General features: G+C 41.1%; 1 protein-coding gene across 2 annotated transcripts in view; it reads right to left on the bottom strand.

Annotated features, from left to right (window-relative positions):
• LOC126386307 (arf-GAP with coiled-coil, ANK repeat and PH domain-containing protein 3-like) overlaps positions 1 to 17,599 on the bottom strand; it is a 72,766-nt gene that overhangs the window by 36,279 nt on the left and 18,888 nt on the right. For both annotated transcript variants that reach the window (XM_050038562.1, XM_050038563.1), the window contains exon 2: positions 346 to 403. In XM_050038562.1, the coding sequence (XP_049894519.1) occupies positions 346 to 403 (58 nt within the window). The remainder of the gene's footprint in view (positions 1 to 345; positions 404 to 17,599) is intronic.

The raw sequence follows: 17,599 nt of genomic DNA, 5'->3' as shown, positions 1-17,599 counted from the left end.
GAGCGGGAGAAATTACAGAGAGCATAACAGACAGACAGACAGACAGACAGACAGACACACACACACACACACACACACAGACAAAGGGCTCTACGATCAGTTTGTCTAAAGAAAATACTGTTTATAGACATCAACATCCGACATCTGGTCTCATTTTTCATTCGCTGTGAATCAAACCCAGAACATCCTCTTTAAGTGTTCTGACAATGTGCAATATGTTTTTGTTTTAACCACAATTTAACACCAGCTTAAAGCAACATACACATGCAGTGTATATCGCTCAAATCTGACATCGTAATGAGCAGCATAGTCTATAGATATAACATAAATTTGTGTTGTTTATACCTTGTCGAGCTTTGCTTCAATCTCCACCACGTCTGTCTCCACATCATCAATGCCAGCCCTGCAGAGAGAACACAAAGCCACACGATTAATCAGATCTGCTCCTCAGTTATGCCAGAGTTTGTGCAAACCAGACAGAGTGCCGTTTCTGCGAAGAGGAACCACACGTTAAGCTGAAAACCATTACAGTCACAGTCAGGACAAGATTCAAACTCTTGTTTGGGAGAGACTCTTGGATTAGTGGTACGCCACAATGTCACAGTGCCTAGTAACAAATAACCATCTCTGTGACATCTTAAAAAAGCTGACAAACGATGCAAAGGGAACAAAAGGGAGTCAGAGATGAAAGCACAGTTGAAAGAGGAAAGTAAAAGTACCAAACTGACAGTGTGAAAGTATATTGTGTTCAAACAACTACCAGGCTGTCTAAGCATTTACAGTATCTGTATTTTACCCCCACTGAAAATCAAGCAGCAATCAGTCACCACACATCACAGACTCACAGACTCAAACATTAATCCTAATGACTAGATCGACAAAGGCATCACTCTGGAAGATTAGTGGCCACGGCCTGAGCTGCAAAATCAATGAATGACATCATGCAGAGACAGAGAACACTCCTTAAGTATCCATAAGGTGAGCTGTTAAAAGAGGCAGCTGCAACACTAAAGGTTTTATACACTGGGTACCAGCAACTTTACATTGAATAAACAACATGAACAATTGTGCAATAAAGCACTCCAAATTTAAGTATTAATTTATTTGTGTTTCTTTTTCTCTGATCAACAGAAAATATAAAGATAATTAAATTAAATGGGACTGGAAGGCCCTGAGCAGGCTGTGTGTGTGTGTGTGTGTGTGTGTGTGTGTGTGTGTGTATAAGGTGGTTTGGGTTGGCAAAAGCCTTGACCATCCTTCCCCTAGGGGTCTTCTTCCATTAGCATGCAAGACACACACGCACAGACACAGACACACAGACACAGAGAGACACACACACACACACAAACAATATTCCACATCATTCATACATGAATGCTATTATTCAATGTTTAAAGTCAGCTCTGCAGTGTAGTGTCAGCTATTCAGCAAGCAGCATTCACACTAGGGTTGTAAATCACTGGTTTCATCACGATACGATATCATATCAATTCTTTGGACAATGATACAATATTTACCAAGCATGTTTACATTGCATAAATTAGCCTAGCGGCTAGCAGACTTAACTCCATTTATATCTTAACAAATTACGTGTATCATTTACTCTCCTTTGGTTTAAGTCACTGCATTTCCCGACAGAGCAGCAGGTTTGAATTTCAGCCTGCATCCACATTTATTCAGCCTAACACTGTTGAAACAGAACAGCTAATGTTGCTGTAGTGAGATGTTAGCAGAATGAAATGCCTGTCCAGGCAGGTAATGTTACATCGTGTTTTATCTTATAACGGCATTGGTTATGTTCAGCATTATTTCCACACTGCTGATTTATTCCCAAGTAAATAAAGTTATCCTCGTCATCTTTCTCTTGGCTCCTTGCCATCTGCCTGCCGCTGTTTGATGGTGAGGCAGACTTTCAAAATAGAAGCGTATCCTAAAGATGACGTTATGGATCAATGTTTTCACTTTGCATCGATGATATTTGATTGTTGATCATTGATTCGATGTAACGAACCAGATTGATGGATCGTTACACCTTTAATTCACCCCCACAGTTTCTTAAGACATGACAAATCCTTTGCAAATGTGGACCAATTCTACAAAAACATCTTGACATGGTTTTTCTAATGGAATAATTCCACAATCATAAAAGTGTTGTTTTTTTTGTTAATAAAAACAAGATTTCACTTGATAAATATCTACCACAGTCTTACGTACAGACCGCATTTGCATATTGTACACAATTTCTTTCTCTCTCTCTCTCTCTCACACACACACACACACACCTGACAGGGTCAGTTGTTATGGCGACTCTACACTTGCACCACAGAGGCTGCAATTAACCTACTCTGTCAAATTGTACTTCTGATTCTTCTGCAACATGTACCTATACACACCAAAAAAGCACATAAAGCTGAAACAGAATGCTGTCGAAGAAAATCAAACAGGATAAAGAGGTGTAGGGCTGCCACTTTTTTGTAGGCCAACCTGGAAGTTTACATCAACACAAAGCCAACAGGATTTTTCCAGTGAATTTTGGAATATTGCAGAAAATAAGCTCTGTGGCAAACAAATGTTTTGACACTTACAGGTTTTGTTCAGTGAGCTAATCTTCAGAGATGAATTTTGAAATGTAAATGCAATCGCTAGAAGTAAAAACTTAACGTTAGGCTACAAACAATCTACACTACAGTTGCATGACATTAACACTGCCACCACAACGAGGCTGTAAAGCTGTGTTCATTGTGATGACGTTCTTTTGTCTCTTTAGTCACTTGTTAGCAACTGCCTTTTTCTAAGACACCTAAAGGCTTAAAGATTCATTAGTGGCATATTTACTGATGTATTATATGTCGCAGAACAAAACATGAAGGTCTCTCAAGCTTGAGTGAACCACAGACCTTATTTCAGACATCTATCCAAAAACCCAATGACTTTGAGATGAGTGCTAAAATGCTAACTCATTTCCTGGTTTTAGGAGTCTTCCTGAAGCGCTCTATAAACAAATAAATATGAACTTATTTTTCTATTCATCTCCAGTCCTCAGAATCAGCTGGAGCTTATTGGAGACAATCTAGCCAAGGATCAGCGTCACGCCCTGCATGTGCTAGAACACGTCTACCGTGACCTCGAAACCCTGGGAGGTGATGATCTCATCACACAATCTCAACCCCACCCTCATCTTTAACTCTTTAACTCTATGAAAACACACTGACAGCTGATGTTACACATCATAGCACAGATGCTGTGCAGAGTTGGAGGAAAAACATGTAAACAATTAAGCAACCTGCTCAGCTAGTTTATTTAAGAAGGTCAGGACTCGGCCTGTTTCTGCTTCAGAGAAAAAGGCCACATCTGAGGGGGGGCGGAGATGTCAGTCTGCAGCTTTAGCACCTGCTCCGGAGAACAACATTCCAAGAATTCCTTTCTGCTCCTGTGCTTTTTTTGCAATGTGTGGAGATCTTCAGCTTATTCTTGACTTGTGTTTGTCCTGCACTTGTCTTCATCTTTTCTCATCCAGAACGCACACTGTTTATACAGACTGCACTACTCTCTACCACAACATGACACTGACACAGCAGGCGGGCATGTGTGTGGTCTGCACAGAAGGCTGATTTATATTGTTTCAAAGAGGAAAAAGAAAGAGCTGGAAATCACAGTTGAGAGACCCTTCATTAAGCCGTCTGAGTCATTTGTTGCACTTGAGTATTGTTGTTGGGGCACGCAGTGTAATCCATCAAACTGGCTTAGACGTAGTTTTTGCTCTTTAGCTGCATGTCAATTAGAAAATACAACACTGCACATCCAAGCTCCACTCCCAACAGCATCATGTTCCCCATTAAGTCACAGTGAAACCAAACACACTCAATGTCAAACAGCTGTTCAATCTAGAGGATAAGCTCATTACAAGCGTGTCGTGTCTCAGGCGGCATACGCTGCCAATAAACAGTGACTGACATTTGATGATGAGGATACACAGAGTGACATTCAATACAGAAGCAGCTGATGCACTATTGATCCAAGTTTTTAAATTCAGCAAAGGATTCAGAAAATGACTGGTGCTTTGCATTGCAGGTTGGATGCATGCAGTGTTTTTCCCAGCATGTTTGTGCATGTAAATGCATTGGGATTTATGAGCTTTGAAAATCAATACACTGAGAATGCTATCAGCTCTGGCAAGGTTAAATACCAAAGAAACAGCACTACAGGAGCAGATTAGTTTGTTTTAAAGAGTGTGTAAGGTTAAGTGCACAATTGTATTTGCTCTCACGTGGCAGAGATCTGATCTTTTCAGAGTAGTGTGGATACAGAAGTCTGATTTTTTTCCAACCAAGTCTGGGCCACATTGATATTTGGCCCTAAATCCGATAACTGATCACCAGCCACACGACCACTCGCAGAAAGGTCATATTAAAATTGTTTTTTCCATACATCCATGTTTTTTCTGCGTCATACTTCACTATACAGGTGCAGATCGCTCAACATACAGTGTCAGAGTAGTCCAGTGAAACTACAGAAGGCCGCCACCAGCCAATACAGCCTGACTGCTAGACTTTTTCTGATGGGGCAGCTTGCCTCCATGCCGTGACTGTGTTGTTATGAGTAATATTGAACTGTAGGTCTGGACATCATAAGGTTTGGAGGAACTGTCAACTACCAGCAACAGCTGCTAATAAAGCTAGTGACCTGTAAGCCCATTTTTATGACAGCCTGTTGACCTGTGACCATTTTTCTGCAAAATGCTACACACTCTCCCAAACAGAGGCACATGGCTAATTGTTATGCAGGATAATACCATGGCGATCATTCGGGAGATGAAGCTTGTGCTGCTGTCACAAATGTGACATTTTTTGGTGTTGTTCCGATGCATTTTGGGTGACGTTATTGGTTGCATGTGAGACGTTTCAGGGCAGAGATCCATTCATACTGATGTCAGATATGGGTCACTTCAGGTCCAGGCAGAAAGATCAGTTCTGGTCGGAGTAGAGCATTAAGCCCTTTACTGTGAACATAGCCTAAGATTGGCAATGCATGTTTGTCCTTATTTGTCCCTTTCAATACCCCCTACAGTGCTAAGTATCTCAGCTATTAATGTGTTCCCATAACTAAGTGCACCAGAGAGTTATGAGATTAAAGTGAAATGGAGTAAAATTGACTCCCAAGGAGGATTATGGGTAATGCTGCAAGACATGAAGGCTGCATGAAGGAGATACTGTATATGTGTGTGTTTTAAAATCTGGTCTCAATGACACTAGCTTCCTGTGTATGTTCAGTGTGTGTGTTTAAGCGCTGGAGGAAAAGCCCAAAGCCTCTCCACTGACGATGATGATGAGGAGGATGATGCAGCCCTGTCAGGAGGAGGGAGGGGGATGGGCTCATACTCGCTGCCAGTGATAGCATACTGTACATGGTCTGACATCACTAGTAAGACATCACTGGTAAGGGCGGGGGAGGGGATCCTCACGTGCACAAGCTCCACGTGCACTCCCATCAGCCCCAACAACCATCCACCCAAGTGCACAGAGTCTATTCTTGTCCCCCACGCCGTGTGTACTCTAGCATGAAGCTTGCGTGGCTATCCTCTCGCATCTCTTCACACGAGAGCGAAACGCACACAAACACTGCACGGCAAGGCCGCCAGCCCAGAGACATATCTGAGCCCCCCATGTCTTCCAGACTCGATGTGTCACATGGCATCACATCCACATCAGCATCACTTCAAAGACCAGGGGGACAGCGGCAGAGAGAACAACAAGTCCTCTGAAACCAGACAAGCCCCGGACCCCAATGGCTAAAATACTCACATGCAACCAGACATTAACAAAGATATTCACTGGAAATGACATGATACATGTCTGTTAGACATAATGTGCCTTGAGTAAAACAAACATGTGACTATGTAGAGTGAGATACAAGATGTTTAACAAGGGGACAGGAGCCACTGTGAGCACACTGGGAATTCAGAGCTGAAAGTGAAAATGCAAAGTGTACGTGCGCATGTGTGCTTTGGATAAATCTTAATTTACCATCAACCTCCTCTGTGGTGCTTCCTAATCTGCGCCACTGACCTAAAACGCATGTGTGTGTATTTGTGTGACAGATGTGCATTTTGTGTATTTTACTAATATCATAAGGACAGTTTATTGTATCCTCAGCAGTTTCTCATGTGATTCCTGCAACTTTTATTCTACATTATTTGCGGGCTGACTCAGCAAATCAGATTGTGATAGGCGATGACCTCATTTTCTCCTGACATCAGGTGGATGAAAAGCAAATCCACTCATCTAATGTGTAGTCTACACACACATACACACACACACACACACACACACACACACACACACACACTCAATAGTGAATAAACAAATGAATGAAATGTAGGATATGACAGACTGAGCATACACACAAACCCACAGACAGACAACAGAAATAAACAAATGAATCAGATGCACAAGATGACAGGCCACACACACACAAAACACACACAAACACACATACACACTGACCCAGAAACCTACTAAATACATGGCTTTCATCAGAAGACTCTACTCGGCCACTATGACCCAAAACTACATTAAAACACTTAATCTGCCAAGTTCAGTTCCACTCACATGAACAGGTACTTTTACTTTGTGCTAAACAAAGAGGATAAATAAGTCATGGTGCTCTTTGGCTGCTGTGTGAACAATTGTTTGCCGACAGCTGGAACATTTATCTAAAACAACTTTTTCATGCCTCGAAGAAGATGAACGGCAGTGAGAAGAAGACCGTGAATAAAGTTACTTTAGAGCATCTTCATGCATGTTTTAATTAGCGTCTTAAATGCACGCATGCATGCCTAATGGTGCCCGGCCCCTCATGGGCCTATGAGACACTGTTATCCTCGGCATCAGTGAGGATAGACATGTCAGGCATGGCACATAGTAATGGTGGCTGAAGATATATGCAAATTTTTCAACCGTCTGATGTGAAGGCGTGTTGTAGCAGTAAGCAATGAGCAGCTTTCTGGAAATATTGGGTGCTCGCATGATTTTAACATCATTGTTATAAAATGTCTTTAAATGGTCAGACATTTAACCCAGTGGATAAACCAAAAATGAATATTTCTGTTTGGTTATTTAAACCCATTAAAAGTTTTTTAATAGGTTTTCCAGAAAACCTATTACATGATATATCACAATAAAAGTATATTTACCATGATAGAGATTTTTATCTATATCACCCCGCAAAAATTACAAAAAGGAGTTTCCAAATCAGTTAGATTGCTCCTTTAATTTACTTTTCAATACTAAAATTTAGCACATTTTTTTTAACCCGTATCATCTACCCCATAGCATGTAGCACCATAAGACATTAAAACCTAATAGCCATGTGTAATTAATCCAGGTTCCACAATTTAAACCCAATGGTGGCTGAAAATAATTGTCTCCTTGACACACAAATGGTCGATTCCTGTTCAGTCTAATTTCTGGTAAAATGTTGAAACTTTGAAGAAAACACAAGTTCTGTTCATGAAGTATCTTTATAGTCCTTTGTGCTTTGTAGCTTAGATATTTGGGCTCACTCGTGACTTACTGTAGTGTTTGTATTGTCAGAAGACAGTAAAAACAGGGGAGGGTCTTTGTTGTTGTTATTAAGCTGCCTGTACTGTAAGTACACACAGAAATTCAAAGTGTCTCATTTATAATGTATACACGCTTTCATCATACTCCACCCACAACTTCAGACTGCACACACAGACATGCACACGCACATCAAAATATCCCCTTCCCAGAATTCCAAGTAGCGAGCTCCATGGCAACCATTCATTGACCCCAATCACCATGGCAACAGGCATCAGCATTACTCACGCTTTTTTTACTGACCAATTTCCTCTTTGTCTGTCTGATGTGTCTGTCCCTGTACATCTCCCTTACAATCTCAGCGGCTCCCTCTTTTTTCCAAAAACGCAAATTTCCCAGTTTTCTTACAATGCTTCTTTCCCTGAGAGAGAAAATCAGTCAAATCACAACAACCTGCTGATACTATCTTTATCAAGGACGGGCCCGTGCGTTACAGTGGAGAGCAAGTGTCTGTGGTGTGGCTTGTGGCGCATCTGCAGTGCCCGCCGCCACAGGCAAAGTGCCCTTGAGTAGCATACTGATGCCTAAAGCTACTAAGGCTCTGTGCTCGGTCCTGCTCGCTGCGAAAAATCAATCTTAACATGTCAGTCTTTCTCTTATTCGGGCCAGACATCTTTGTCAAAGTAAACAATTGTTATTATTTTTTAATGAAGTGACTTTCTTTGATTGTAATGATGTGATCTGCATTATTCTCCCATGTTTCTACATACCATCACTCGTTGCAAGAACAAAGGTCAAATTACAGTGAAAACATAAAATCAGCTGAATGTGTTTGCCGATTGCTGAATTGCAGATTTTAAGATAAAACCACTGATCGCATGCCTTGTTGTCTTTGTCTGACTGTGAGCAGGCGCAGGTGGTTTTGGGGTGGGGACAGTAACGGCAGCCCATCCTTCATCTCTTTGTTCTTACATCCTAAACCACACTCACCCAGTCCCTATATTAACAAACCAATTTTGGTAATCTGGAGCAAATGTTCGCAGATTTTGCATCTATTTATTGCATTGTGAAAGGGTTCTCTGTAGTGGAATACCAGTCCTAGTCATCATGCTGTCAAATCGTCTCGATGCTTTGCTCTAATTTTTGTCCATGACAGCCTTCTCCCCCCAGAAATCATCTATTCCCCCTGCTCTCTTTGTTTCATTTGTGCACGCCTCCGTCTGTCCATCTGACAATCTCTCTGTCTGCCTGCTGTCTGTCTGTCTGCCTCCTTCATTAGCTGCTGGCATGAGGCTGAGGACTCTGTGTTTGATACAAAAGGACAAACAGAAAGAGAATTACAAATGCAAAGGTGAAAATATTAATCCAAAAAGCTCCATTTTCGTGGCAGGCAGTATTCAAACATTTGAAGCAGATGTCTATTTGACAAAATGCAACTCTATTCACGTCTCAATACCACCATCAGCACATGCACGTGCACAGACTCTATCAAAAGAGCCCTCAGTAAATGATCCTCTTACAAAAAACACACACACTTGCCTAAACAGACTGCCTTTTCACACCAATAACAGGCCAAGCCAAACACTAGTATCTTATGTGTGACCAACAAAGACGCCTTCACTGCTTCCCCTTAACCCCCCCTCCCAACACACAACAAACATCACACTCATTCCCTGAAAAAACATTTGACTGCGCCGATGGCTGATGAGACAAAGAGACCAAACATGATGCTGAAAAAAAAAGGCGACCATTACTTGTGTCCTCGAACTGCAGTATAATGGTATTAAACAAAACTGGGCCACAGTTATGTGCTGAGTCAGCGCATTCAGGCATATTTGGTTGAACTATTGCTTTAGGGTAAAATTATACTTAAAGAAATAGTTCCACATTTTAGGGAATACGCTCATTTGTTTTCTTGTTGAGGGTCAGAAGAAAAGATTGATACAAGTCTCTGTCTGTATGGTAAATACAATCCAGCAGCCAGTTAGCTTAGCTTAGCATTGAAACTTGGAGCTAGGGGAAACAGCTGGTCTGGCTCCGTCTACAGGTAACAAAATCCACCAACCAACACCTGTGAAGCTCACTAATTACCCAGGAGACCAGAGGAGACTCATAAAACCACAAAGTGTTGTTTTTATTATTGGTTTTTAAACCAACAAGATGCAATGTCTTAATTAGTGAGCTTTACAGTTGTTGGTTGAGGTGTTACTTTTGCACAGTGCCAAGCTTTACCCCTTGTTCCCAGTCTTTATACTATACTGTAAGCTAAACTTAAAAAAAAAAACTCTGAGTATTGTGTCCAGCACCCAAAGAGACTGCTGGGCAACAACAATAAAAAAACCTGTGCAAAAATAGGCTGCACACGCACCAACCTCAAAAAACACAAAAGATCTTAATCATGCATTGCCATATTCTATATCAAAAGATATAATGCCATTATAAATAGTTGATATGCCTTTTTGTTTCTCACAAAACAGGATATTCCCTAAAAAGATGCGTGTTCTATCTGTGTTGCAACAAAACATTGTACATACAATATGTAAGGTAAAGTAATTGCAATTATTTTGGCCAAAATAATCATGACATAAAATGTTAATACCATCCCATGCCTAAGGGCTGCAATGAACAATTACAAGTGATTAATCTGCCGGCTACATTTTTCAATTAACAGATTATCATAATTTCCTAGAGCCCAAGGTGATATATTCAAATTGCTTGTTTTGTACGAACAACAGTCAAAAAACTCAATAAGATATTTCATTTAAGACTGAAAAAAGTCACATTTAAGAGTCATAACCAGCATGTTTTTGGTTGATAAATGACTTAAACAATTCATTAATTGACAAAAATGCTTGGTTATGTCTGTGGTGATTGACCCATTGTTTCAGAACTAGTTCACAGAAAGGACATCCCATGGTTCATTTCAAGTTAAACTACAGTAAGCTTCAGGTGTAAGCAGGGACTACAGTGTATTATTGCTGCCCTGGGCTTTAGTGTAAGTTACTCTAACAAGAAAGGTGATTATTTTGAATTCTAAAGAGGACAGGGCAGTCCATACTGGTGGATTCTTGCTTCAGTCTGTGGGGCATCTGCAGGGATATCTGATTGAGTTACAGTTTTATAGTATGCAGGATCTCATGAGCAGCAGAGGATAATGGACAATGGTGGCTGCACATTTGTCTGTGCTGTATCTATATAATTGAACAAAGCACTACCACAAACACACCATAAGTCAGTTTCTGCTTCCCAGCAGCTGTCAGACCACCTGCTTGCTGGCCTCACTAAAGCAGACCATTAGCCTAAATGTGATCTGTCTTTGTTGTCATTACTCATGAGCAGAATTTTTGTACACCACTCTCTATAAACACAATGCATTTATAAATATTTCTGGTCAAGCGGTCTGGGATGTGGGAACATCATTATTTCATTCCAGAGTACATTCCATCAACAGGCCAACAGGAAGTGTGCTGGAAGCTTCGGAGTGCGAAGTGGACAGAAATTATTTCTCTCTAATGTATTGTAACCGCAACTCAAGCCAGGTGGAATTGCTTTCTCCTGGAAAATACAACATATTTCTCTCCTCGCTTGCCAAGGGAGAAAGGCTGAGAGTAAAACAGGGAAAAACTCAGCGACCGTTTTCCACAGGAAGCCACTCTGCTGACTTGGAGAAATGCAGCTTGAGTTACATCATCATCAAGTGACCATGTCTGTGCTGTTGCCAGAAAGTCTTGAACCTGTGTGAGTGAAAGAGGCTCATAAAATTAAAAATCCACCAAACTCTAAAGTTACACATATTCACATATATATATGTAGGCATGCACAAACACACACACACAGCTGTCTCCCTCCATCCTGCTGATCCTATGTTCACTCATGCTGTGAATTTAAGTGGCACTAAACTTTGGCACATTTTCAGCTTAAATCATTCTGATTACCATAACAAAAAAATCCCTCCTAATGTTTTTCATAGTGGAGTGTGTTGGGCTCATTTCCACTGCATCCTCACAGTAGGAGGCACTCACAGCACTGAGCTCCAATATTATGGCTCTGTTTGGTGGTCAGTTAAAAGTGATCTAGATTTGGCCATTATTTACTTCTTTAACCACGAGATGAAATGGAAAATGCCTTCTTAACTTATTTAGATCAGACATTTTCTGCAGCTATTTGACAATATATGCCAAAAAAACAACCCAAAAAATCAACTTCTTCATGTTCTTGTTTCAAAATCCAATCATGTTTTCTTCCTGTAAAACAAAATAGGACATGTGCTTACATAAGCTAGTACCAACCAGTTTCAGCCAATAATATTACCTTAACCCATCAATCAATCCGCAACTTTTAGCCGCACAGAGCTAAAGTCGCAGTAAGTTCACCTGCTTGCAACAGAATGTTAAATAGGTACACCTTTGTTTCTCCAAAGCACCCTGGCTACGGGCCGCAAGCTAAAATTTATTCACTTTGAGGAAAGATATCTGTGACAGCTCCAGATTATGTGCAAGACATTTTAGATTGAACTGCTTCAGCAATTATGTTGTGCTTTGTTTCTCTCTTCCTGACAGATATTACTATCCTGTTGGCATTACACTGTCGGGGCCTTACTGTTAAGACACATTCACTTTTCAACAATCAAACGTTTCTTTTCATCTCCAAAACCACAAAGTGCTCCAGGAATGAGTCCTAAAACCTGGGGATGAGTTAATGTTGTAGCACTCACGCCTCTTTTGTCTTGAAGTCAATGGGTTTTTTGAAATGGATTTTTGTTTCGATGCCTAAAAGAAGGTTTTGGGCTAGCACAAGCTTAAGACACTTTCACATTTGGCTATACGACAGGAAATACGTCTGTAAATACCCCACTTGTGAATTTAGGAGCTTCCATGTGTCTTAAAAAAAAAAGCAGTGATGAACAAGAGGCTAAATAAGACTACAGAATGTCGTCACACACGTCACACAGAGCTTATTTCTGCAATTTTCTACAATCCAGTGGAAAAATTTGTCCCGTTTGAAGAGAGGACCACAATAGGTCCACCTCTCTCCCCTCTATCTTCCTGATCTAACAGTATTGGAGGTGCTACTGGAACCACTGGATGGCCCCAGCTCTGAGCCAACAGTCTTCTGTAGCTATGACTGCCCATTTTTCAGAAGTCCATTCAAATGTGAAGGATTTGATTAAATCCCTCTTGTAACTGTACAGCGATCAAATATTCTGTTTCACTGCAAAATATGTCACAGTACAGAAGCTAAAGATGCGACTTGATGGCCTCAAACCTCTGGTACTTTATCCAGGTAAGCTATACGCAGAGGTGTAGTGGTTGGTATATGCAGGTATACGGCGGTGTACCCATCATTTTTTCTGGCTGTTTACAGTATACCCACCTATTTGCCAAAAATCCATTGGAATATGTAGGAAAATATACTCACTTTCTCCTCAGAACATCTACCCACGAGTACACCCACCTCATCCAGTGCCACTACATCACCAGTTATACAGAAGCACACTTTTTGAACAGCATGTGCATCCTAACAAGTTTTAAATTTGACAAAAGCCAACTCTGGTCCACACAGTGGTATGCCCTTTGTCCCAGGGGAGGAGAGCTGTGGCCTGGGTGGAGTTGGGAGTTTTGGTGTTGAACCATTTAGGGCTCCAGGGGCACGTTTGATCATGCTACACTCACACTCTGAGGAATGCGCACTCACAGACTCACTCCCCCACATTGTGTAAATGACGGGCCTCATCTTCTCAAATTAGGGGGTTAAAGAAATAGTTGGAAGATGAAGGGACTGACAGACAGTCCATCTGCAAATCTGATCAAGCACAGGAATGTCAAAATCACTTGATGCAACATGACAGCAACACTCCCTGTGAATTAAGACTGTCTTTTTTTTATTTGAGAAGAGAGACTGAAACGGCACAGAAGAGCTCCTACGACAGACTGGAAGCAGCAGGAAGCCAAAAAGGACGGCATGAAAAAAGGGAGTGCGAGCTCATCCCATACTCCAACCTCTTTAACCTCCGTTGACCTCCCGGTGGGGTGTAAGCAGCAGACGACACACACACAGATGCAGCTTGCATGAGAAACGCAGGGGAGGAAGAAGACCCCCTATGGTGTGTAAGCACTTTGTTCCCAGGACTCTTTTGCTTCCGTCCTCTTTGCATCCGTCCAACTAACAGCCAACTGATTGTGCGGGATGACAGACGCGCAGTAGAGTGTAGAGAAGGAAGATTATCTTCTCTAGAGTCCAGAGGACGTGTGGGACAGACAGCAAGGACTTGTTTAGGATCTTAGGTCTTGTGTTAACACCAGAGCTAAACATTTAGATTACATCTGTGTATTAGTCGGGGAAGGAATGAATGTATATGTCTCAGCTAGACGGTTTTCCTCAGACAGACACAAGAGGCTATATGTAGTGGATACAGTAGCTGCCCATTGGCTATTGTACACACAGAAAAAAAGAAAAAATTGAGCTGGGCTCTACAAAGGATCAGTATCAGTGTACAGTTGCACAGTATGTCTTTTGATTGTTGTTGAGCCATGAATTGAAGCTACTGTGCCTTTTTGAATTTGTATCCAGCTGCCTCTTCACATCGAGGAATCAGTTCCCCCATTTATGAAGGGACAATGTTCAATCTCGTTATTACCTTTCTGTTGCTTAAATGTAATAGTACTTCCTGAAAGCTCTGTTTTACAGTGTAACACACACTTGATGTTGTCACCATACACGGATGACTCTACATTGCAAGAACACAAGAGATGATATGATGCTGCAATGCCAATGACTAACCCAGCTATCACAACCCCCACACGCCTGCAGCTGAGAGCCAGCAAGAGAAACTAAATCAGAATGAAAGAGCAAGTTATCCTTCAGGATATTTCAGCCCTTTCCCTCCATCAAAACAGGCTTTTAAGGACACAGTAGTATATAAAGATAGCAGCGTCAGGTATTCTTCACTGGAAACAACAGTAGTCAGCTGCAAACTTGGCCAGCGATGATACAAATAAGCAAGAATTTGGACTCAAGCCACCTTGGCAGAGCACCTGTCAAAACTTGTGTTACCAAATATACAGGAAATAGAAAGTCTACCTCATACTCCAGTCAAAAGAAAATCCAATTCACCACCATAGCTACCTGACTGGCTTTTAAAATACTGATACATGACTAAGAGAACATGATACAGATATTATCCGACTGATACAGACTGGTTTACAGGTAAAGTTCATCTGCATTCCTCCGGATTTTCTGAGGACAAGGAGACACTGTTCCTAATAACGCAGAGCAGAGCATTACTTCTTTCTTAAAGAATGTCTGGCACAGATAAGGCCTGCCTTTTGTTTCAGCCCTGAAACACACGCACACACTTATACATAAGCCAATGCAAACATATACACTGGTGGTGGGAATAAAAATCATTGCGATTCTCTTATGAAAGATTATGTCTCGATGCAGATACGTCAGTAATTGTAAATTTAAAACCCAATTCTCCACGTTAATTAAATAATTAATCACGGATCATTACAAATAAGCTATGTTTTAAAGTAGCAAGTAGTCACACAGTGAGAAAAAATACATCATATATAGTAGAGCAAATTTTGACACATCAAGATGCATCGATAATAGTTTTATTATGTAATTTTAGCCCTCTAAATTGGTACAGGATCGTGAAGTGCCTTGAGATTCCCATCCCTGATATATATATTGAGTAAACACCGTTTAACAAATGCCCGGCTTAGACACATACAAATACACAAACAGGGACACCTGGCTGAATGTCAGAGTGAAAAAAACCTGATCCCATGTGGTGACAGCAGGACATCTGATATGTCCACACAGAGGTCTGTTTAACTTTAATGTTGTTTGGAAGTTGTTAACAAAATGCTGTCTTGTACACCTGGCAATAAATCAATATTGAAGTTCATCATCCCTGTATATAATTATCAAAATAGTAGTAGTGTCTAAATATTGCATTTCATATTTCTTATGTCTAAATGAAAGATGAGTTGTTTCTTCTATTTCTGTTTGTGCCATTTTGACTGAATTTGAGTGTAGACAGAAAATGTTGGAGAAAAGCAGAACAAGATGTGACGTACTGTACATCTGGACACTCACAAGTTAGTTATCTTAAAGGTAGGATCTGGAGGATTTTCAAAAAAACAAAATATATATAACATATACATATACAAATGAAATCCTGCTTAATCATCACCTATGGGCTTCTACTCATGTGTGGTGGTGACTCTGTTTGCAGAGCTCCTGCCCTTTAACTGTATTTTGATGTTTCTGTGAGCTTGGACCGCTTCTGGGCGGAGATTTCCCCAGCCAATGAGAGAGCGCAGGTGCCGTGCCCGAGCGTGCACCAGCGCAAGCCTTGCCTGAACCTCTTCTGTGAAGCCTTCTTCCGTACCTCCGGGCTCCGTACACCCGGGAGAGTTGAGCCTGATAGGAGGGGCCAAATTTGAATGTGTGTTTACAAACAGCAACTGGAAAATCCTCCAGACCCTACCTTTAATTCTCACAAGCTAAAATATTGAATGACTTGTTTCAAATTTGGGGATTTTTTCAAGTGCAACACTAAAATATGTTGGATTAATTGGGGTGAACACTAGTTAAACCTCTCCTATGGGATTTTAAAGGTTCTGTATACCACATGATAATAGTGGAGTAATGGCGTCCTGAGCAGAAAATGAAGTCACGCTGCCTTTCTGTGTGTTGCGATGAGAGCTTCTGTTCTTTGCTGTGGTTAACGGTCCACCGCATGTGCATGTTAGTGCATGTGTATCCCATGTGTGGCTGGCTAATCGCTGCTGCACTGCACTGTGCTCATACAGCGGTTATCGCTGATGTTTGGATGGCTACATTGTGGAAGCTAAAGTACCTAGCCTTCGCTTCCCCCTCAGGTAATGTTATTTCTGTCAGCACTGTTGCCATTGTTAGCACTGTTCATCCTGTTAGCAGCGTTGCCTGCTAGCACCTGGCTCAGCATCCTCCATGTTTAGAGCCATGTGCAGACAACCTGAATCGGTCTGTGAATCATAGATGAGCTCTGAATGTCATATAGAGATTAATTAAGTCGGCCTACCGCTTGATGTTTCTGTGATGTCACAACAATGCCAGTATTATTTGAATCTATATATTGCCTACTATTTTTGTCTTGATCCTACTTGGAAGTGACATTTGTGAGAGTACAATAAATGTACTGTAATTAGCACATACACAGGATGAAATTGCTGTATATTTGATGTTATGACTGCTTGATTTAATTACATTTCCAAATGTTTGGATCAATGGCACTGTAAATTGCAGTTTTTCTCTTTGAAGACACAACTATCAACCAAACATCCTCCAAGCTTGAGTTTTATGTTTGTCACTCTGAGTAGGTCACAGCTTAGTATGGAAACAGTATGTGTTAATATTTGATTATGTCCCTCTCACCACACTAACCTACAGTAACAGAGCTAAAGATATATGTTCTAAGTTAAGGCATCTATTTATGGCTCTGTGTGTGATGTGAGAGAGAAGAGATGTGCTTTGAACCAGCTGTGTACCAGAAGAAAGAAGTGAGCTTTGCACAACAGCCTTCTTCCCTCCTGTTATCTTTGGCAGCAATGACCGAACATCAGCAGAATAAGCCTCCTGCTGACACCACAGTCAGATCTGCCAAAGAGGAAACAACCACCTATTTACACTTTCATCCATCTAAGAATGGCGCATCAGGGCCAGAAACCAGGGAAGAGGCGCATTCTGGCTGTCTGGTTGGCATTAAGCAATCATCTGATCATGTACATCTCACTCACGCAATGCGATCAGGTCTCGGCCAAAAAGCAACCTGAGGTCTGGTTTTAGTTTTCTGGGTTTAACTGTGGTTCATTGATATAATGCACTCACATATACAGGACTTCTTGTGATATTTATTCTCCTGTAGAGCCTGGTTACTCAATGTAATGTAAGGCTTTATGCATGTGAGTGTCCAACAAATGGTAGAAAGCACCATTTACCCCTGCTAACATTTTCTTCCTTAATTAATTCAAAGTGACATCACTTAAAAT

This window comes from Epinephelus moara, chromosome 24 (genome assembly GCF_006386435.1).
Source record: "Epinephelus moara isolate mb chromosome 24, YSFRI_EMoa_1.0, whole genome shotgun sequence".
Lineage (NCBI taxonomy): Eukaryota > Metazoa > Chordata > Actinopteri > Perciformes > Serranidae > Epinephelus > Epinephelus moara.
This window is presented reverse-complemented; position numbering and strand designations above follow the sequence as displayed.